Here is a 23,548-nt window from a genome sequence, read left to right as displayed (position 1 = left end):
GAAGAATTTACCTCTCAGTTCTCTGGAGTACTATTTTCTGCGTTAATTTCAATTGGTCACATAATCTGATTCTGCCCATTTTCCTTTTAAAACAAGTTATACCATAATATTATCATGGAGCATGAGAAAACACCTGAATGTTGGGCCACTGAATGCCAGGCTTTTCTGTTCACTGTCATACCATAAATACCCCTTCAAAGTATATATTTAAGCCACAGTAGAAATGACAGCACAAGCCACAGTAGAAATGACAGCACATTGTGAAGAAACTGGGTCTTGAATGTAATTGCTATAGCTAAAATATGAAGCAATTAAGAGTTAGGTACACACAGGAAAATGGTCTATTACCTGGATAGATGGGTATGTTCGGTTGTTGTCTGTGCTGTGCTCCCCTGGAATGCTGCCCGCTGACCGCCCTTCACATTTGTATCTAAAACGCATTCCCCTCTGCCTGGGCTGTTCAGTTATCTCTATACATGGGTTATACCCACCTGGAAATTTGAAAAAGAGGAAGATTGAAATTAGGATAGCAGTAATAATGGATTTAACCATTTTGTTTCTTTCAAAACAGCAGACTAAAAATTTTTCCCTCCCAATATTAAATAATAAGGTTGAAATACAATTACCCAAGGTTGAATTGTAAAGGCACCTTCTTCTCCCACTCATAATTAACATAATGTTAACACAGATCACTCAAATCATATTTATTAGGTAGCACTCTATCATTTAATATCTACAGCTAATGCCAGTGTGAAGTTCTGAGATACCCACTTCAGAGATACCCACTTCTCATATGAGAACAAGTAGAAGGGTTTCCTTCAAGATTCCCACAGAAGGGTCAAGAAGATAGTCTTCAGAAGTGCAATATCATACTCCAAAAGTGAGTTTAACTGCTTGATTTTGCATTAGACTCTTAACAGTACTAAAAGACGGCTAATTGAAAATGAAAATACAGGGGCGCCTGGGTGGCTCTGTCGGTTAAGCGTCCAACTTCAGCTCCGGTCATGATCTCACAGTTTTGAGTTCCAGCCCCGTGTTGGACTCTGTGCTGACAGCTGAGAGCCTAGAGCCTGCTTTGAATGCTGTGTCTCCTTGTCTCTCTCTCCCCTCACCCCCACACGCTCGCTCACTCACTCTTGCTCTCAAAAATTAACATTAAAAAGAAAGAAAAATAAGAAACTGAAAATGCATTTAAATCCTTGCAGAAGGATATGTTTTTTAAATATCTCCATTGGAATCTTAAAGGATTGATACATAGTATATCCAAACAAGTTCCAGAAGTGATTTTAAGCTCACCACAATTTTCAATCAGTTCCATCTAAACCTTTACTAAAGTATGAGACACAACAGAGGAAAAGAAAATAATTACTTACTTTCTATAACGAATGTCATTTAAAACATGCAACTTTATGCTGACTGAAAGAAACCAGACCAAAAGCGCACATACTGTAGGATTCCATTTATATAAAACTCTAGAATATATGAACTAACTATAATCAAAGAAAGCAGAACACTGATCACCTAAGAACAGGGGTGTGGAGTGGATGAGGAAACCTGGGGGATGATGGATATATTAATTATCTTGACTGTGATAATGATTCTTAGAGTTGTATTTCCATGTCAAAAGTTATCAAACTGCATACTTCAAACATGTGTAATTTATCATACATTAATTATATGTCAATAGAGCTGCCCTAGAACACGTGCATGTTTGTTTACCCCCTCTTATGATCCATTTTGTGGAAATGAAAGCTCAGTGGAGACACTCAAGTGTGCTTACAAGTAGGGTACTTAGCAATGTGTCTTTACTTCAGGGAGGTAAAGATGTCTTCCATTAAAAAAAATTCCCTCAATCAGCTTAGTGACTTTTAAATTCCCACAATTAGATAATCAATTTCTTTGACTAAAGACTTATCTTCTGTTAGAATGCAAGAAAACTCTTCACAAGGGTAACACAATGGGTCTTCCCAGTACAGTATGAGGAAGAGGTCTTGTGACTCCTACTTAGTCCTATCTTAATAGCAAACCCAGGGGCGCCTGGGTGGCGCAGTCGGTTAAGCGTCCGACTTCAGCCAGGTCATGATCTCGCGGTCCGTGAGTTCGAGCCCCGCGTCAGGCTCTGGGCTGATGGCTCAGAGCCTGGAGCCTGTTTCCGATTCTGTGTCTCCCTCTCTCTCTGCCCCTCCCCCGTTCATGCTCTGTCTCTCTCTGTCCCAAAAATAAATAATAAAACGTTGAAAAAAAAATAAAAAAAAAAAAATAGCAAACACACTGGAAATGTTGTATCTTATAAGTCTCCTACTCTATAAAATGTGAATAATAATAACAGCAACTACCTCATTGGGTTGTTGTGAGGATTAGAGGTAATGTGTGTTCGGTTCTTACCAAGTATCACACCTATAAGAAATACTCAATACATGTTGTCTACTCTTATTCATTTCAAATGCTTTCTTGAAAACAATGATTTTATAGTGATACCATGATGTTATAACAACTGGTACTTTCAAGACTTTAGAAAACAATGAGGCAGGGGCGCCTGGGTGACTCAGTCAGTTAAGCGGCCAACTTCGGCTCAGGTCATGATCTCACGGTCTGTGAGTTCGAGCCCCGCGTCGGGCTCTGTGCTGACAGCTCAGAGCCTGGAGCCTGTTTCAGATTCTGTGTCTTCCTCTCTCTGACCCTCCCCCGTTCATGCTCTGTCTCTCTCTGTCTCAAAAATAAATAAACGTTAAAAAAAAAATTAAAAAAAAAAAACAATGAGGCAAACAACACAAATTATTAGACTATAGGAGAGTCCAACAAAACAAAATTTTGTTTATGCTAACAAATTGTGCATAAAATGACAGTAAGAGCAAAAGAGTCAGACATGCCTGTGTTAAAGGAAAAAGAATTAATGAAGCAAAAGGGTGGAGAGAGCAGAGGGGGAAGGGAGAAAGTTGGCATTCAGCAGGGAGTCCAAAGTCGTGGCAGCACAGAAAAGAAAGTTTAAGAATCACCAATATAACCATAATGAACGTGTAATACACTTTCACCTTTAGAACCAAATGCCAGAGTACACTGGGGATTTGGATTTCCTTCTGAGTGACAAAGAATCAATGAATGGTTTTGTGCAGGGGAACCATATGATCAGACTGACATTTTAGAGTAAGAAATCTGATGGCAGTGGACAGATTGGAAAGAAAGGAGAAAGCATGATGATCAGTTCAGAGGCTGTTATGCTACTGTGCCCAATGATGAGGGCACGTCTGACATATGGTAGTAATAACAAGGATGAAGGATTATTGAAAACATAAAATTAACACTCCTTGGTGACTGAACATTAGGGTTAAGAGCAAGTAAAGAATCACTGAGGCTCCACAGTTTCTACTTTGGGTTACTGAATGAAGTGTTAATGTTACCTTTAATTAATTGGTTGGTTCAGACTCCTGTTTGAATTTACTACCTATTTGTTTAGGCAAAAGACAAAGAGCCAGGGAAAACGGACTTTAACCTACTCTTGTTCCTAACACTTATTTCAGTTTTACTGAAAAATGTAAGGCATGCAGATGAGTGTTTCAACTTCACATATTTCAAATAACTCAAATTCACATTTCAGTTTAGAATATTTCATATCCTTATATATTATTGAAGGAGTATTTGAAAATAAAGTACATTTTCCTCTCAATACTCAACAATATTTAAAGTGATACATAAAATAATTTATGTGGTTGAACTAAAGGTCAAATAAATCCGTGCCCACTATTTATTTAAAGGTGGTTGGTGGGAAGTTGATATAGAATTACATCATTAATGGTAAGTGGCTAACTTTTGGGAGATGAGTGTGAGTAAAAGTGCTAGTTAGGCTCATAGTGATTTTTCAAATATTTCATTGGTTACAAAACACTACCTTAAAGTAGAAAGCGTTTTTGAAAAAAGGCTATAGACAAGAAAAGAGCAGTTGCTGAAAGATTAAAATAATTTTTAAAAATGTGAAATTATAAAAATGAAAAATATTAGTTATCATATAACATCAAGTACTTAAAACCCTTTGAAATCTATTCTTCCTATTGAAGAAGCTCTTTATTGGTTAAAAAAAAAAAAAAGTCTCATGAGCAACCAACAGTTTATTATAATATTCTACATTCCCCCAGCTGGAAATAATCTCCCCCTCCTCTAATTTGCCATAGTATTTTGTTTATGACAATTATTCCAAATTACTATAATTAAGGGGAGACTCACTGTTTTATTTCTTCTTGAAAAAAAGCAACTTGTTTTACTTCATCAAGTTACTGGTCTTATTTCTTTTCAAGCTACTTGAAGGCAAGAATTGTGACGTATTCATCAGTGCCTTATACACTGATATTCGGTAAACATCTGGAGAATGAATAACTGAAAATCTAAAAATCTTTTTGTTTGTGTAAGTTACACAAACATTGAAGGATCATACTGATGATCCTTCAGTAGGTTTCCCTACTAAGGAAAAAAACCAGTGCTTTGTGGGTACCAGAATTGCTACACTTTTCTAATCTTCATACTTATTTACAGTCTAATTTATCTGTATTTATGATTTAAAACTACTTCCCAACTATAAATCACTTATATCACGCATCAGTACAGTGTACCAGTTATTTCCTTCCTCAGTACTCTGCCTTAAAATGCTACTCTCCTGAAAAAAGTGCTGAAATGTAGTCATCTATGGAGTGGAAGAAGGTAAAATATCAATGAGGGAATTGTAGGGAAAATAAGTACTCTCAACTAAGATTATCTCAAATCACTACAGTTTTGAAAAGTTGAAATTTCTTTTAAGTAGTTCTTGATTACTGCACTTTTCTTTAACCAATACTATACAAAAGCTAGGGCTGACCCCTGCATTTTTAACAATACTGTAAAACATCTGAAATATAGCCAAAATATTTGCAAGATATATTCATGTTTTTATTTGCACTTAGGCAAAAAAAAAAAGGTGCTATTTGAGTTTTTAAGATAAAAAAAAAAATTACATTGTGGGGTGCCTAAGTAGGTCAGTCCAGTTAAGTGGCCAGTCCTGATTTCACCTCAGGTCATGATCTCATGGTTCGTGGGTTCAAGTCCCTCATGGGGTCCTGCGACGGCAGCAAGGAGCCTGCTTGAAATTCTGTCTTCCTCTCTCTCTCTGCCCCTCCCCCACTTGCACACACACACTCTCAAAAATAAATTAACTTAAAAAATTTTTTTTTAAATTACATTGAAATAAAAGTTAAAAATGGAGCTTTAATTGTCAGAAATAGACACCTTAACTAAAACCTTATAGCCAGCACTGGGAACCAGTGTTAATTGTTCAGTAAAAAGTTAACTACAGTAATTATAACACTGTTTTAAAGTACTCTTATATATATTCTTATTTGATCCTCTCAACTTTAATCTTCATAAAAACAGAACAGGAATTATTATCACATTTTATAGATGCTAAAGCTCAACATTATGAAGTTATAAGAAAAAGAAATTATAAATGACATTAGCAAATATGATAGCTGGGACCCCAATGGATCAAATTAAAAAACAAACAAAAAAACCCAAACATAAAAACCACTAGGGGTAAAGTCACAATAACTGATTACAGCAAATAACCTAAAATAAATGCAACTTAATTTAAGAAGATAATGCATCTTGGTATAGGGAAGTCAGTATTTAGATCCAATGAAATTCCTGGAACAGAGTTCACAGTGAGGGTATGTATCAGAATTACCTAGGAAGCTTTTTCAAAAAACATACACGCCCTGATCCCACCTGTGATCTGCTGAATAGAAACAGAAATCTTTAAAGCCCCAACATATTTCTGAAAAAGCCTTCCAAACCATTCTAACAAACTACTGATTAAGAACCACTGCCCTAAAACATAAAGAAGCAGAAACAATGCACATATCTAGAGAGCAGTCCAAAAATTCATATACAAGTATGAGCTGGGTGATAGACAAACTAGGCAGAGGAATTCTGACAACTTTTAAGTCTTCTTTCTCTCCCAGTCTAAGAAGCTTAGCCAAATGTAAGCAAGGGAAAAAGGCATTATGATGGGATGGTCTCCAATCACAGCGATCTATTTAAAAGGTAAATTGTCTGCAAAACTAATATTTTAACTATCATTAGTAATACTCGTTACAATACAGCAAGCAAATGATAACACACTAAAATGTCAACACCACAGCTGAGAATAACTGACTACAGACCACATCTCTCTTACAGAAGTACTGGATAACAGACTGCCTGAGAGTCAAAGGAGGAAATGGAGCTAACAATATACACTTTTCTAAATATCACCTTCACTCACTTTGGAGAAAAAGAAAAGATTTGTCATTCCTCAAACCTAGGAACCCAAGTGAATTGTGATAATCGTCTCTACCTTAAGACACACGTGAGCTTTTCCGTTTCTTCCTAATTATGATCAAAATTTAGAGTTACCATTTCTCACATAGAATGGCATTCAGTTAACGAAGAGGCAAAGAAAACTTAAGCCTATTCCCACAGGATAGAAAGAGAATAACACAGAAGGTGCAAAAGAAATCAAATGAAGGATAAGTTATATCAATCATTAGCAAAAGGACACACTGTTTATCTACTAAGAAATTTTTTATTTTCTTTCTTTTCAGAACGTTCAGTATCATTTAAGTGGACAACAGAGAAAAGATACACTGCCTCCAAACATCACTGTTAAATTCTTCTGCCCTAGTTTAAAAATACAGAAAACCATTTCAAATTGTTTAAAAGTAAATGGGTAGTCTTATATATTCCTGAAAGACTATTTTCTGTCTAGCATCTGTTCTAGCCTATTATTGTAAGTTTTTAAGGTTTCACAGAATTCTAGAATGTCAGGATACTCAAAACTATCTCTAGAAAGTCCCATTTCCTAGAGGTCTGAGTCCCCAAACAGCTCCACTACATGAGAAAACTAACATTGATGGGTATTTATGGGTTCCTAAAAACAAGCCTTTATAATAGTTATTCTCTCATTTTTATCTCACAGAGTAGCAGAACTGGAATAAAACCAGCTTCATTATGGGCTAAAGTCCAGATTTATTCCAATATCTGAGGCTGACTGGGAAAGGGGCCTTAAGAATCCAAGTAAGGAAAGTTTTGGATGTGTATTTGATGTATGCAGCATAAGGTAAATAAAAGATGTAAGAGTTGGTAAGTGCTAGAGATTTCACTGTGTTGGGGGGCAGGGAGGATCTCAAAAAAAATTTTAACTTCTGGGATGAAAAAGTAGAGAAATATTTAAAATCTGTCCCAGATTACTCAGGTATTTAACTAAATTGAAAATAAATGGCAATACCAAATCACCTGTCTTGATTAAGACTGCCAGATTTAGGGGCACCTAGGTGACTCAGTCAGTTAAGCGACTGACTCTTCGTTTCCGCTCAGGTCATGATCTCACGGTTTGTGGGATCAAACCCCACGGATGGGCTCTGTGCTGACAGCACTGAGCCTGCTTGGGATTTCTGTATCTTCACTCTCTGCCCCTTACACCGCTTGTGCGCGCATGCTCTTTTTCAAAATAAATAAATAAATATATATTTTTAAAAAGCCTGCCAAATTTAAAACTAAACATTACAGGATGCCAATTTTAAAAAGTATTAAACAAATATTAACTGGTTTTTAGTGTAAGTATGTCCCACGCAAGTATTTGTGTCATGTGCCTACAAACACAATCCTTTGCAGAGAACGCAGATGAGAGAAGGACAGGACAAAAGGAAATGCTGAGCCTCCTAAGTTGTATTTGGGAAAGATACTACACACACCCCAGATGGGACCAATTATGATTCATCATGATTCCTCCCTAGCCATTTTGCTCACTCAGTGCCTTCACTCTATCATACCACTTCATTCTGTCAGTACCTTCATTCTTTCATACCACTATTGTCTCTACGTTTTCATGGGTGGCAAGTCTGAAACAGCCTTCGTGTTTACAGTGTGCAGTCTTCTCCTTAAAAAAGTCATTTGCTTTAGCTGCCAATTCCAGCTTCCAGCTTTATCGTTAAAGATTAAGTTGCATCATACCTACACTGATTTTTTTTCCCCTTACTCAAGAGAAATACTTATAGTTCTCTTGAAACTCACACCACAGAGTTGGAAGTATTGTGGCTTACAAAAACAATTTCTTCATGTACTTCCTATTGTATGACACAACAGAACTATACTTAAGAAAACTGCGAATAAAAATCAATTATCTAAATATTAAAACATATTTTACCAAAGACAGTACTGCTTATTAGGAAACAGACCTATGTGTGCATAAGAGCATTCCGTACTTTCTACTGGAACAATGAGAAGCCTTAAATTCAGACATAAAATAGCTAATTTTGCTTATGTTAAGCAAAACAGAATCATAAATATACAAGAGTAATGACTGCCTACGCATACCCTAAGTGGACAAGGAACATTCTTCTTAGCAATACCTGTTCTAATTAATTGTGCCAAAAGACAGAAAAATCAACGTGTTAAAAACAAACAAACAAACAAACAAGCAATAAAGACAACTTAATAGAACCTGATCTGTGAAATCCTAAATAATTAATTTGGTAATTTACCTGAACAAAATTTAGAATCATAAACATATCAAAGTCCCAGTTACTCATGGTACTTATATAATTTTGCCTATGAGATTATGATCTCCTACTTTTACGTTATACAGATAACATATGCAACTACACATACCTATTTACATATGACATCCGGTGAGAAATAAAGACATGGTCTAAAGTGCTTGGTAATCAATAAAAATACTTTTTGAGGTTCCAATACTACCTTACTACAAATAATCTAAACTAAACAAAGATAAACTAAGCAAATTTTTTTTTCCTATTACTCTTTCGGTTCAATTACTGCTTCAAAACAGGAAAAGAATTTGTAATTACTGCATCTTTTTCTCTAAGGCCTTTACAAGTGATTAAGGAAAATATACCCAGACTCCTTTTTAAAAATTTCCTTGGCAGTTTTCAAACAACTGAATTCCAATTTAAATAACTTGTTATATTTTATTTTTATTTATTTACTTAATTTATTTATTTTTGAGAGAAAGAGTACTAGCGAGGGGAGGAGCAGAGGAAGAGAGGGAGACACAGAATTCGAAGCAGGTTTCAGGCTCTGAAATGTCAGCACAGAGCCCAACGAGGGGCTAGAACCCACCAACCATGAGATCATGACCTGAACGGAAGTTGGACGCTTAACCAACTGAGTCATCCAGGCGCCCCAAATAACTTGTTATATTTTAAATAGTCCCATTTCAATGCAACTCCAGAAAAGGTAAAAAACAAAAAACAAAAAACAACCCAGAAAACAAACAAAAACAAAAAAAGAGAGATAACTGCTCTACAGCTTTCCATTCCTTTAAATTTCTTCCCCTTCCATTTAGGGAATCAGCTCTCACAACAGCACAAAATACAGTGCCATTAAACAAATTTAAATTGTATCGTCTTCCTGAATGCTGTGGGGCTTATGCTACCCTCTGTGTAAATGGTTCTTTTCTCCCTTGTAAAATAATTAGAAGTATTGTATTCAAGCCACATATGAACGAAGTTTGGTTAAGTTGACAGCAGTCTGACCCTTTTTATTTATAATGCTCACCTTTCTTTACTACTTTCACACAAAATCTCTTTCTGGTAACCAATAATAAATTAGCCAAATATTTCAGATCATCTTTGCACTTTTATTCTAAATGTGCTTTGAAGTTATAAATTTACAAAATTATCTTAAAGTTTGGGGTCACTGAAGTGGGTAAAGAGAAAGTTGAAATATTTTAAACTACACTTGTATTCTCACATGAAAACCACAGACAAAGTGAAATCAAATGTCATGTGAACCACCCCAATTTCCTTTTCGGCCTACAGCAGTAGCTACGGCATTGTTCTGCTCAACCCTTAAAAAAAATCCTTTAATGCTTTCTACTTCCTCTTCTCTGCTAGATATCAGCCTTCTGAGGGTCACTGAACCAGGGACTTGGGAGGACGCGGGTCAAGCAAAAATAAGGTCCCCTCTTCTGCCACTTAGTACAGCGCTAACTTAATACTATCGATAAGGCCTCCCAGCCTTGCTCAAGCTGCTCCCTCTGCCGGGAAACGGCCTCATGAACCTTGCCAGCATCCTGTAAAGGTCCAACTGGAACAATCTACTCGATTTACTTCCCTTTAGGTTACAAACAGATCTAAACCACGGCTACATACTTGAGACTCCCTCCCCTGTCCTCTAACCTGTTTTTTGATAAAGTCGTTTCCCTCCAAAGCAAGAAATGGACGCATCTATTAACTGAAAATCAGTTTCTACATTAGTGATGCACAGTTTTCATTCCTGCTCCTATTTTAAAAGCACCGGTGTTCTAATACTCCTTTCCAATAAAGAAAAAAAATGACTTTTCCATAAAACAGAATGTAAGCGCTTTAGAGTAGAAACTGTCCACTTTGTTCAAGCAACGTTTCCACTTAAAAGCTGTTGGGATACCACTGGTGACTTTTAAAGCCGCACCACATTTTGTACAACTGTCAACACATCAGTGATCACCTCTCGGCACTTGATGAAATTAAACTTTAAAAAAAAAGCGCACTCCTGAGGTCTGAAGCTTCTTCATTCCTGCTCTAAAACATAACCACCATTTCAACATAAAACAACTTCTAAATACGAGAACTATCCGTCCTCCTTTATTTAGGTAATTGTTACTTCCCTAATCCTAAAAATCAAATCGTTGGCATCAAATTACAGAGCGTGACTTTGATTTCGCACGCAAACCTTGAACCGGGGAACTTGTTAAAGGCTGACAATTTGCCAGATGAGACGATTTTAAAACATAACGCGCACAACCAAAACTGGGACCCCCGAAACTCCGACGTCCGGAGGCGCTCCTTCCCCCGGTCCGGACCCGCGCCTGGAACACTCACCGGAGGCCATGGCTCCGCTCACCTCGCCGCCCGCTCCAAGCGTCCAGACCCGAGACCTCCGCGATCAGCCCGCGTCGGTCCGGCGGCCGACGGACTCTGCCGACGGGACCCCCTGTTCCCCTGACCACCCCCGGGGCCTCCTCCTCCTTCCCGCCCTCCTCGGAGTTTGCGGCTCACACCTTCCCACCCCCTTAATTCTCGCGTTCGGAGCACCCAGAGTCGCCCTTCCTAGGTGCGGGAGCCAGGGGTAGGGGGCGGAGCGCCGCCAGAGCCACAGGCCGGCCAGGCAGAGGGGCGGGCAGCTAGGAGAGGGGATTTCCCGCGGCTGACGTAGACCCCCGCACCGCCGCCTGCCCCGGGGGCGGAGAGGCGGGGCGTCCCGGAGGCCCGCGCTCCGCCCCGCCCCTACCCCGCGCCCCGCCCCCTGCAGCCCAATGCTTTGAGACTGGGTCTGGAAAGTGGGAGGCGGGATCTTCGGGAGCGCGGGGAACGCTGGGAGCCGGGCGGTGACTGTTCCGAGCGTGCGACAGCCGCCGGCTCGGAAGAAATCCCCCTCCTCCAGGTTGTTCTGAGGCGCGTGGTTTAAAGTTCAGAAGAGGGTGGGAAGGTGCGGTGACGTCCAGGGGGCCGGCCGCACCGGAGCACTTGGGGGCGGGCCGGGCGGTGAAGTGGGGCTGGCTCTCCGGGGCCCCGGGGGACGGCGGCCGGGGTTTTCGATGGGTGGTTCCCCGCCTCTTCCCAACTTCGTACATGCAAATCTTCGCCCCCGCGTCGGCGGGCGGTGTCCTGATGAGCCCGGAGAGGAAGTGCGGAAGCGCTGTCGCCTGTATTCATTTGTAATTCACGTATTTGCATTTGGGGACCCCCGCAACCTGATTTTCCCCCATTCTGTTTGAATTGCGAGGGCTCTGTCAACTTTACCTACTAAAACTTTTTCAGCTGTGAAGATCCTCACTGCGAGGTCGTTGCCTATTAACGCAGTGTGCTCGAGATTAGTGAGGTAAACGCTATCCTGGGATTTGACAGATACCCACGAGGAGAGGGGGAGTGGAACACACGTTTAGTGTGTGGAGGCAGTGTGGTATAACTCTGTTTCGTTCGAGTGCTAAGCACCTCCTGTGTGTCCGTTTATTTACCTCATTTAAAACGTATTATTGTCCTAATTTTGTAAATGAGGTTGATAGGGGTTCAGAGAAGTTAAGTAATACTTAAGAGAAAAAAAGAAGTAATACTTCAGAGAAGTTACGTTCTGGTAAAATGAAAAGCACGGTTTCAACCCAGGGTTGTCTGATTCCGTGGTCTTTGCACTATACCTTACTGCCTAAGACAAGTGTGGAGGGGGCATGGGGATTATCAGCCAGCTATACAAGTGCTGAAACTGGAGGACCCAGTTGGGGAAATCATTAAAAATAAAATCTGGTACACCTGAGTGGCTCAGTCCCTTGAGCCTCTGACTCTTGTCAGGTCAAGATCCCAGGGTCGTGAGATTGAGCCCCTTTGTTGACCTCTGCTCTGAGCGTGGAGCCTGCTCAAGATTCTCTCTCCCTCTGCTCCTCTCCCACGCTTGGGCGATCTCTCCCTCGCTCTCTCGATCTCTCGCTCTCTCGCTTTCTCGATCGCTCGATATCTCTCTCGCACAAATAAAAATAATAAATAATAAAAATAAAATCTACCATCTCCATAATATCCTCTCCGCTAAAAGTAGGAAAGAATGAAACAATTTTATTATTGAATAAGCATTAAAACATGTGATGCCCTAAAGAGATTGTAAAGACAAAAAAAAACCCACAAAAAAAAAAAAACAAAAGAAAGACACAACAACCCTCATTTGTTTATGTAGCCAGGCAGATATAATCCACCACCGACCTGCTGTCTTTATCCAAAGGAAAAAAATAATACGAAGTTACATCTGGAAGCCAACAGCTGGGGTTTAAAATCCCACAAAGACCAAGAGGTGGGACAGGGTCCTCCCTGGTGCTTGCGTTTCAAAGAGGTAATTTCAAGGCCCCTAAGAAAGACCTTAGAGGGATTCAAAACTGGCAAGAGGCTTATTTAGCTTTTTAAAAGGTATACATACCTCTCAAAGAGAGACATCATTTATAATTTCGATTTTTCTAAAGGAATTGCTGAGTAAAAAGAAAGGTGAGATTTCTTGTCCATTTTGGTACCAGGGAAATTTTTTAATTTAGTTTTTAGACGAATTTAACCTTACAACCCCCAATATCAGAACTGTAAGGGAGAACTTAGCACAGATGTTTAAGAATTCATTAGGAAGGTGAATGACAAATAGGAATGGAAAATATTTTGTGTCTATTTGTTTATATTCCACCTTCAGAAATTGATTGGTTTTAGGTGCCTCTTGAACTTAATAGAGAATAATAATGTTTGTCTACTGAAGAGTTCTGGACCGAACAGAATCTGTCCCAGTTGCAGTACTTAGGACCAGTTCTAACACCATCCAATCTGTAAACTCACAAGTTTACCTAAGGAGATTTAATAACAACCATAGAATTTTGAACTAATCAATTGTTATCTTTTATTTTTCAAAGACTGACTTATTTAAATCTCCTCATTAATAGGACCGCATGTTTATATTTATTTCCAGGGCTTTTTTAATTTGTCATATGACTAAGCTATGGGTTTTATTATCTTACCTTCCTAAAGATTTGTTTTAACCCTTTCACATTTTTTTAAAGTAGTGGAACGCTCTTTTGAAAGGTTCAGTCCATATCTGAAAAGGGAAAATATTTTAGTTGTACAGGATACATTTATTTATTTTTTTATTAAAAAAATTTTTTAATGTTTATTTTTGAGGGCGGGAGGGGCAGAGAGACAGGGAGACACAGAATCTGAAGCAGGCTCCAGGCTCTAAGCTGTCAGCACTGAGCCCGATGTAGGGCTCCAGAGAACCCTGAGATCATGACCTGAGCTGAAGTCAGACACTCAACTGAATGAGCCACCCAAGTGCCCCTATTTTTTTAATTTTAGAGTGAGGTAGAGAGAGAGTGCACATGAGCAGGGGAGAGGGGCAGAGGGAGGGAGAGAGACAGGGATAGAGAGAATCCCAAGCAGGCTCCACACTTAGGGCAGAGCCTGATGTGGGGCTGGATCCCACCACCCTGGGATCATGACCTGAGCTGAAATCAAAGAGTTGGATGCTCAACCAACTGAACCACCCAGGTGCCCTCACTTAATTTTTTAAGATAGAAAGATTGCAAGACAAGGTGATGGATGGACTAAAAAACAACAAAGGTAAGTAGTAATTTTGATTTTGAGGGGACTTATGCTGAGAAAAAGAGCTTATTACTGTAAAGATGATAGGCAGCTAGTTATTGGCACTTATAGAAGAGAATAGTGCATGCTAGTTTTCCTCGAAGGCACCCAGTTGTTGATACTGTTCATTCAGTTCAACAAATATCTACTCTGTGCCAGGTACTCTTTAGGTGGTGACACACTAAGAAAGAAGACAGAGCATCTGCCTTCATGCAGCTATGGCCCACATGAAAGACATCGAGCATATTATCAAAAAAGATCCTTTAAAATACTATCCTGAAGGTATTTTGTTTTTTTGTTGCTGTAAAGAAAATAAAGCAATGGGATAGTATATGACTGAGGATGGGGATGCTCTGAAGATGTGACATTTGAGCTGAGTCCTAAGTGATCAGAAAGAGGTATCCACAGGAAGATTCAGGGAAAGAACATTCCAGTCAGAGGAATAGCAAGTACCAAATCCTGGAGATTGGTAAGAGCTTACCTGAGGGATGGAGAGAAGGCCAGGAGGACTAACGCAAACAGAATGAGGTTGAAGAGGTAAGCAGGGGCCAGATCCTCTAGGACTTTGTAGACGATGATAAGGAAGATGAGGTTTAATTCCAGTAGCACACAGAAAGCTATTGGAGAGTGTTGTGTGTGATTGATTTATGAATACATTTTGAGATGTTTACTCAGGCTGACATGTTAAACTTAGTGAACACTACCTGGTGGCTGTTGGAGTAGTCTAAATGAAAGAAGTGCTTTGGATTAGTGTCTTAGCAGAGGAGATAGTGAAAAGAAGTCAAATTTAGTAAGCTATTTTGATGACCGAGGCAGAAGGACTTGGTGATGGACTGGATGTAGGGAGGAGTAGGGAGAAAAGTAAACAAGGGCAATTCTCACATTTTTAAAAAAATTATTTTTAATGTTTATATTTTTTTATTTCCGAGAGAAAGAGAAAGAGAGCATGAACAGGGGAGGGTCAGAGAGAGAAGGAGACACAGAATCTAAAGCAGGCTCCAGGCTCAAATCCACAGACTGCAAGATCATGACCTGAGCTGAAGTCGGATGCTTAACCGACTGAACCACCCAGGCACCCCTCCCACATTTTTGGTTTAAGCAACCAGGTAAAAAGGAAGGCTAGTAAAGAAAGAGGTTTGAGAGGGAAAATCAGGAGTTGTGTTTTTGACATGTTAAGTTACAGATGCCTAGTAGACATCCTAGTAGACAGTGGAATATACAGAACAAAAGCTAAGGGAAAAGGTCAGGGCTAGAAATAAAGATTTGGGAATCAGTGGCATTTCATTTGGGATAAGACTACCTAAACATAAAGCGTAGAGGGGAAAAAATATGAAAAAGAACCCTGGGATCCTTGAATTCTTAGAGAACTGGTAGAGAAGAAGGAGCTGCCAGTGAAGCAGGAGGAAAACCAAGAGACTATGATGTCCCAGAGGGTGTTTCAGAAAGAATGGAGATGGTCAGCTGTGTTAAATGATGCTGAGAGATTGAAAAAGATAGAATAAAGAAAGGACCTTGGATTTGGCAAGATGAAGGTCATTAATGGCCTTGATAAGAGCCATGTCAATGGAATGGTGGGGATGAAAGCTGAATTTGAGGAGGTTGAGGAGAATGATGAAAACAAGGAGTACAGACAACCCTTTCAAGAGTGTTAAAGGAAACAGAAATGAGGCAATAACTGAAGGGGGAATGCAGAACTATATGAGGCTAAGGGCTGTCACTCACAACCACAATTTCAACATGTTAACACAATTGAAGTTTGTTTATTATTCAAGTCACAGTCCAGTGTGAGTTGAGTGGCTTTCTTCCAGGAGTAATCTGGAAGATGCCTTCGGTCTTGTAGCATCAACATGCGGCCTTCAAAATCAGCCTGGAAAAGAAAAGAGAGTAGAGGATCATACATGGGAGATTTTTATGGGCCAGGCCTGAAAGTTGAGTACATTACTAAGTCACAATTTACTTTCTGTATGACCTCCACAAGGAGGCTGAAAAATAGAATTTGAGAAATAGCATTTAGCTATATGCTCGGGAAGAAGAAAAGAAAATGAGTATCAGTGAGCACTAGCAGTCTCTGGCACTGAAGATTTGCTTTGTTTATAGAGAGTGATATTAAGGCATATTTGTATAAAGATGAAAGGGACTTGGCAGCAAAGGAGAAATTGATGATAGAAGGGGGCTAATGAGTGAGGCAGGGAAAAAGGGTGAAATGTAGAGGACAGATGTACAGGGTTGGCTGTAGATTGGAATGGGGACTCCTCTGTGGTAATGAGAAGGAAGGCAGAGAGGATGCAGAGAACCTGGTACACTTGATGGTATAAAAATGAGGTAGTCAGGGGTGCCTGGGTGGCTCAGTCGGTTAAGCATCTGACTTTGACTCAGGTCATGATCTCCCGGTTCGAGAGTTCAAGCCCCGCGTCGGGCTCTGTGCTGACAGCTCAGAGCCTGGAGCCTGTTTCGGATTCTGTGTCTCCCTCTCTCTCTCTGACCCTCCCCCGTTCATGCTCTGTCTCTCTCTGTCTCAAAAATAAATAAACGTTAAAAATTTTTAAAAATAAATAAATAAATAAAAATAAAAATGAGGTAGTCAAATTTCTCCCCCCCCCCTTTTTTTTTAGTAAATTATGAGGTAAAATTCAACTGAGAGTAGAGGGCAAGGAGAAAATAGAAGGTTGGAGGAAGAGGAGAAGCCAAAAACATGGTCTCTGAGAGTGGAACTTTAGAAGGTATTTCTGCTGCACTGAATGACTATTTGAAACTTGTGGTCATAAACGTAATGTCAGACCAGTAAACACTATTTCTTATATGGTTTTTGTTTGCTTTTGAGAGAGAGAAAAAGTGGGGGAGAGGGACAGAGGGAGAAGGAGAGAGAATCTGAAGCAGGTCCCACATCTAGCATGGAGCCCAATGCAGGGCTTGATCTCAGGACTGTGAGATCATGGCCTAAGCCAAAATTAAGATTTGGATGCTTAACCAACTGAGCCACCCAGGCACCCATTTATATGATTTTTAACCCAGGGAAGATCAATGGGCAATATTGTCTTGAAAAAGAAGACAAAGAATTAGGAAAATTTAAGTTTCACTGAGAATATGAGGGAAGGATGCTTAATACTTCTCAACCCACACATACTCCCTGTGTGATCTGATCCATTCTCATGATTTTACCTATGATTCCAGGACCATATATATCCAGTTGTCTTCCAGACACTTCACTGGGAGCCCTATCGGCATGCCAACCTCAACCTACTCACCATTTCTCTCCCAGGTTTACTGTTACTCACATATTCTTTGTACCGCCATCTACTCAGACACAGGTTAGAAAGTTGGGAGCCATCTCTGACTCTCACCATCTCCCATCTACCCTACAACATCCCGTCACCAAGTACTGCAGATTTTACCAATAAAATATGAATCCATTTCTTTCCCACTTTGATTGCCATTGTCAATGTTCTTCATTATATCTCACTAAACTCCTGGAATGGTCTCCTAACTATTATCCTTGCCTACACTTTTAACCCCTGTGAAAGCCATTCGAACCTATTCAAATCCATTGTCACCTGAGTCTTTAGTATGAATGCATATCAGATCTCTTTCTTTAGCCTCATCTTCTGCATTCCATGCCTTGCACTTTTACACCTCAATGAACTGCTTTGTAGCTTCTCATATCCCAGAAGCTATGCTCTTTCTTGTCCATCTGCCTTTGTTCTTACTTTCCCTTCTACCTAGAAGTTCCTCTCCAGAAACATGCCATGTTCATGGATTGAAAGACTTAATATTGTTTAAATATCAGTTCTCCCCAAATTAGTCTGTAGAATTAATGAATCCCAATTGAAACTGCAGCATATTTTTGTTGGAATTGAAAAGGTGATTCTTAAATATATAGAGAAATACCAAGGTCCTGGAATAGCCAAGCCAATAGCGAAGAATAAAGGTGAAGAATCTACATTATCACATATCCAAATTTATTATAAAACTACAGAAATTAAGATAGTATGATATTAGCACAAGTTTAGACAAATAGAATAATGGGTTGGACTAGAAAATCCAGAAACCGACCCATACATATACAGTCACTTGTTTAGAACAGTCTACTGCAGGTGGGGGCGGGGGGGGAGGGGGTGGGGCAGGGAAGGAGGTCTTTTCATTAGTGCTGGGAAAAATTTGTCATCTGGAAAATAATAGAACCTGAACCTAACCTTACACCATGCCCAAAATATTTTTTTAAATGGATCATAGACCATGGGGGGACCTGGGTGGCTCAGTTGGTTAAGTGTTTGACCCCTGATTTCGGCTCAGGTCATGGTCTCACTGTTTGTAGAATCAAACCCTGTGCCAGGCTCTGTGCTAACAGCGTGGAGTCTGCTTGGGTATCTCTCCCCCCCTCTCTCTCTGCACCCCCCCCCCCCAAATAAATAAACCGTAAAAAAAATTAAAATAAAATGTATCATAGACTTTAATGTGAACAGCAAAATGATAAAACTTCTAGGAGAAAACATACGAGAATACCTTCATGAACTTGAGAAAGGCAAAGACTTCTTGAACAATGTACAAAAAGCAATAACAAAGAAAAGATAGATAAATTGGACTTAATTAAAAGTAACTAACAGATGCCACTAAGAATAAAAAGGCAAGCTACATACTAGGAGAAGATACTTGCAATACATACATCTGGTAAGGAATTCTGTGGTGTCCATCAGTTACTTTGCTTAGATTTCACTTCTAGAAAAGATCTACCTCAACTTGCAAGCCAAGTACACACATTTCCTTAGAAACATCTAGCCAGTTATAAGCACAGTTGTGGGACAAGGGCTCACTATCTCCAACCAGTACAGAACTTCTCTATGGGGAGCTGTTGTGTTAGAGCTTCTCATTGGACTGGTTAAGACTTTCTCAGAGATGTACTTCAATCTGATTGTATTCCTACCCAATTCTCCTTCCTTTTCCTTTTTCACAAGTGTCAGATCTGCATCTGAAGACTCTTCCTGCCTATTCCTTTATTTCTCTCCCCTTTATTTTTCATAGGCATTACCCCCAATACATCAATTGCATTGATCATTTCTTTTTTTTTTTAACGTTTTATTTTTATTTTTGAGACAGGGAGAGACAGAGCATGAACAGGGGAGGGTCAGAGAGAGGGAGACACAGAATCTGAAACAGGCTCCAGGCTCTGAGCTGTCAGCACAGAGCCCGATGCGGGGCTTGAACTCAGGGACCAGGAGATCATGACCTGAGCCAAAGTCGGCTGCTCAACCGACTGAGCCGACTGAGCCACCCAGGCGCCCCGCATTGATCATTTCATATTGGTATCTGCTTCCCATAGGATCCAACTAACATACTCCTATCCACTCTACAAATCAGTAAGAAAAAGCTAACTCAATTTTTTAAGTGGGAAGAAGACCCCAACAGGTCTCTTTACAAAAGAGAATAGCCAAATAATTAATAAGCATATAAAAAGGTGCTCAGTCAAAAGGGAAATGTGTACAAAACTCATAATAAAATATTGCTACACCTTCATCAGAATGGCTAAAATTAAAAGAACAATGCCAAGGCACCTGGGTGGCTCAATCAGTTAAAACTCTGACTTGATTTCATCTCAGGTCATGATCTCACATTTTGCTATCAAATAGCACTGTACATTACAGAGAAATCATTCACAAAAAAAGGAGTCTATCAATGTGGCAAACTTTCATTGTTTTGTTTTAAGAAATGACTACAGCCACCCCAACCTTCAGCAACCACCACTCTGATCAGTCAGCAGCCATTAATGTCAAAGTAAGACCCTCCACCAACAAAAAGATTTCAACTCGCTGAAAACTCTGATGATGGTTAGTATTTTTAGCATAAAGTATTTTTAAGTTCAAGTATATACATTGGATTTTTAGATATAATGGTATTGCACATTTAATAGACTATAGCATAGTGCAAACATAACTTTTATGTGCACTGGGAAACTGATAAATTCATTTGACTCACTTTATTGCAATATTTGCTTTATTGTGGTTATCTGGAACCAAATCCATAATACCTCTGAGGTATGCCTATAAATGGAGTCATATAGTATATATTCTTTTGTGTATGGCTTTTCATCTATAAGACTTATCTATATTGTTGTATGGCAATAGTACATTTTTTTCATAATTGGAAAGAAATCCATGTTTATGAATATATCACAGTTTATTCTTTTTTTTTTTTTTTAAAGTAGGCTTCATACCCACAGTGGAGCCCAATGTAGGGCCCAAATTCACAACTCCAGACCAAGACCTGAGCTGAGATCAAGAGTCAGATGCTTAACTGACTGAGCCACTCAGGCGCCCCACAGTTTATGTATTCTGGTGTTGATGAACATTTTTTTTTAATCTTTATTTATTTTGAGGGAGAGTGAGTGTGAGCAGGGGAGGGGCAGAAAGAGAGGGAGAAAGAGAATCTCAAGCAGGCTCCACATTGTCACTGTAAAGCCCCAAGGGGGGTTTAGTCTCATGAACCATTAAGATCATGACCTGAACCAAAATCAAGAGTTGGACACTTAACTGACTGAACCACCCAGGTGCCCCAGGTTATCACAATATTTCTGACTATATTCCCTATGCTGTAGTTTTCATCCCCATGACTTATTTATTTTATAACTAGAAATTTGTAACTCTTAATCCCCTTTATGTATTTTGCCCATGGCCCCACTCCCCTGTCCTCTGGTATTTATGAGTCTATTTCTGCTTTTGTTTGTTCATTTGTCTTGCTTTTTAGATTCCATGTATAAGTGAAATCATCTTGCGTTTGTCTTTTTCTGACTTAGTTCGGTTAGCATAACACCCTCTAGGTCTACCCATGTTGTTGCAAATGGCAAGATTTCATTCTTTTTTATGTCTTAGTAATACTCCTTTGTCTATACCACATCTTCTGTGTCCGTTCCTCTATTGTTGCTTTCATATCTTGGCTATTGTAAATAATGCTGCAAGAAACATAGTAATGCATATATCTTTTAATATTAGTGTTTTTGTTAGCTTCAGATAAGACCCAGAAGAGGAATTACTAGATCAGATGATATTTCTATTGTTAAGTTTTTGAGGAAACGCCATACCATTTTCTATAGTGGATGTGCCAGTTTACATTTCTACCAACAGTGCCGAAGCGTTCCTTTTCCTCCACATCCTCACCAACACTTCTTATTTCTTGTCTTTTCGATACTAGCCATTCTGACAAGTGTGAGGTAATATCTCATTGTGGTTTTGATTTGCATTTCCCTGATGATTAGTGATGTTGAGCATCTTTTCATGTGTCTGTTGGCTATCTATATGTCTGCTTTGGAAAAATGTATTTTCAGATCCTCTGCCCATTTTTTAAAAATTATTTTAGAGAGAGAGAGAGAGTACAAGTTGGGGAGAAGGGCAGAGGGAGAGAGAGAGAGAAAGAGAATATCAAGCAGCCTCCACGCTCAGCATGGAGCCCAACACAGGGCTTGATCCCATGACCCTGGGATCATGACCTGAGTTGAAATCAAGAGTTGGATGCTTGATTGAGCCAACTGATTGAGCCACCCAGGTATCCCATCTGCCCATCTATTAATCAGATTTTTTTTCAGTTGTATGAGTTCCTTATATATTTTGGGTATTAACCCCTCATCAGATCTATCATTGGCAAATATCTTCTTCTATTCTGTAGCTTGACTTTTCATTTTGTTAATAGTTCCCTTTGCTGTACAAATGCTTTTTAGTTTGATGTAGTCCCACTTGTTTATTTTTGCTTTTGTTTCTTTTTCCTTAGGAGACACAGAAAAATATTGCTGAGGCCATTGTCCAAGAGATGTTTTCTTTTAGGAGATTTATGGCATCAGGTCTTACATTTAGGTCTTGAATCCATTTTGAGTTTATTTTTGTGTATGGTATAAGAAAGTGGTTCAGGTTCATTTTTTTTTTTTTTTTTTTTTTTTTTTTGCATTTTACCAATGTCATTTATTAGAGAGACTGTCTTTTCTCCATTGTATATTCTTGTCTCCTTTGTCATAGATTAATTGAACCTCTCTATAAATGTAGAGGTTTTTCTCTGGGCTCTCTATTCTGTTCCATTGATCTATTTTTGTGCCATTATCATCTATTTTGATTACTGTGGCTTTGTAGTATAGTTTGAAATCTGAGATTGTGATACTTCCAGCTTTCTTCTTTCTCAATATTGCTTTGGCTCTTTGAGGTCTTCCGCAGTTCCATACAAATTTTAGAATTATTTGTTCTCGTTCTGTGAAAAGTACTACTGGTGTTTTGATAGGGATTACACTGAACCTGTAGCTTGCTTTGAGTAGAATGGACATTTTAACAATATTAATTCTTTTAATCCATAAATATGGTGTATGTTTCCATTTATTTATGTATATTTACTTTCTTTTAACAGTGTCTTATCATTTCTTTCACCTCCCTGGTTAAATATGTTCCTAGGTATTTTATTCTTTTTGATGCAATTGTAAATGGGATTATTTTCTTAATTTCTTTTTCTGCTAGTTATCAGTATATACAAACACAACAGATTTCTGTATATTAATTTTGTATCCTGCAACTTTACTGAATCAAAATATATTTCTTCTTTTTACATTTATAAGATATATTTATTATTTTTTGACCAAAGTACAATAATTTTTAAATCTCATTAAACAACTGAAAAAAAAAGTATTCAAGAAAATAAAACACAAATGAGAAATTTAACAATTAGATTTTTGCTTCATACCAACCCTACATTTAGTCTATAAAACAAATAAAAAAAACCTTGAAATGTTACTAAAACACTAACCAAATCACAAAATGTATTTCTTAAATAATATGTTTTAAAAATCAAAATGACTCCTTGATCCATTGGCTGCAGAATGGATGTCATGTTAGCAGCCATGAAAACAATGTGCATCTCACCGTACATCTCCATCAGCACACTTGAGTGACCATGTGCATTGTCAATGAGCAGTAATATTTTGACAGGAACATTTTTCTCTGAGCAGTAAGTCTCAATAGTGGGCTTAAAATATTCAGTAAACTGTGTTTGAAACAGATGTGCTGTCATCCAGGCCTTGTGGTTCCATTCACAGAGCACTGAAAGAGTAGATTTAGCATAATTCTTAAGGGCCCTAGGATTTTTGGAATGGTAAATGAGCATTGGCTTCAACTTCAAGTCCAGTTGCCTTAGATCCCAATAATGAGTCAGCCTGTCCTTTGAAGCTTTGAAGCCAGACATTGACTTCTTTCTAGCTATTAAAGTCCTACCTTTTTCCAATGGAAGACTGTTTGACCACATTGACAGTCTGTTGTTTAGTGTAGCCACCTTCATTAATGAAGATAACTTCTAGATAACTTGTTACAGCTTCTACATCAACACTTGCTGCTTTACTTCACACTTTTATGTTGTGGAGATGGCTCTTTCCTTAAACT

The 23,548-nt window shown here is 38.9% G+C and overlaps 1 protein-coding gene across 1 annotated transcript in view; it reads right to left on the bottom strand.

Annotated features, from left to right (window-relative positions):
• REL (REL proto-oncogene, NF-kB subunit) overlaps positions 1-11,006 on the bottom strand; it is a 35,572-nt gene extending 24,566 nt beyond the window's left edge. Inside the window, exons 1-2 of the mRNA XM_019429809.2 lie at positions 10,881-11,006; positions 349-491 (exon numbers count right to left, since the gene is read on the bottom strand). Coding sequence (XP_019285354.1) covers positions 349-491; positions 10,881-10,890 — 153 coding nt within the window. The 5' untranslated portion in view covers positions 10,891-11,006. The remainder of the gene's footprint in view (positions 1-348; positions 492-10,880) is intronic.
• Positions 11,007-23,548: the final 12,542 nt, after the last annotated feature.

The sequence above is a fragment of the Panthera pardus genome, unplaced genomic scaffold, assembly GCF_024362965.1.
Source record: "Panthera pardus isolate Hobbes unplaced genomic scaffold, ASM2436296v1 HiC_scaffold_25, whole genome shotgun sequence".
Classification (NCBI taxonomy): domain Eukaryota; kingdom Metazoa; phylum Chordata; class Mammalia; order Carnivora; family Felidae; genus Panthera; species Panthera pardus.
The sequence above is the reverse complement of the archived record's forward strand: the minus strand, read 5'-3'. Positions and strand labels throughout refer to the sequence as shown.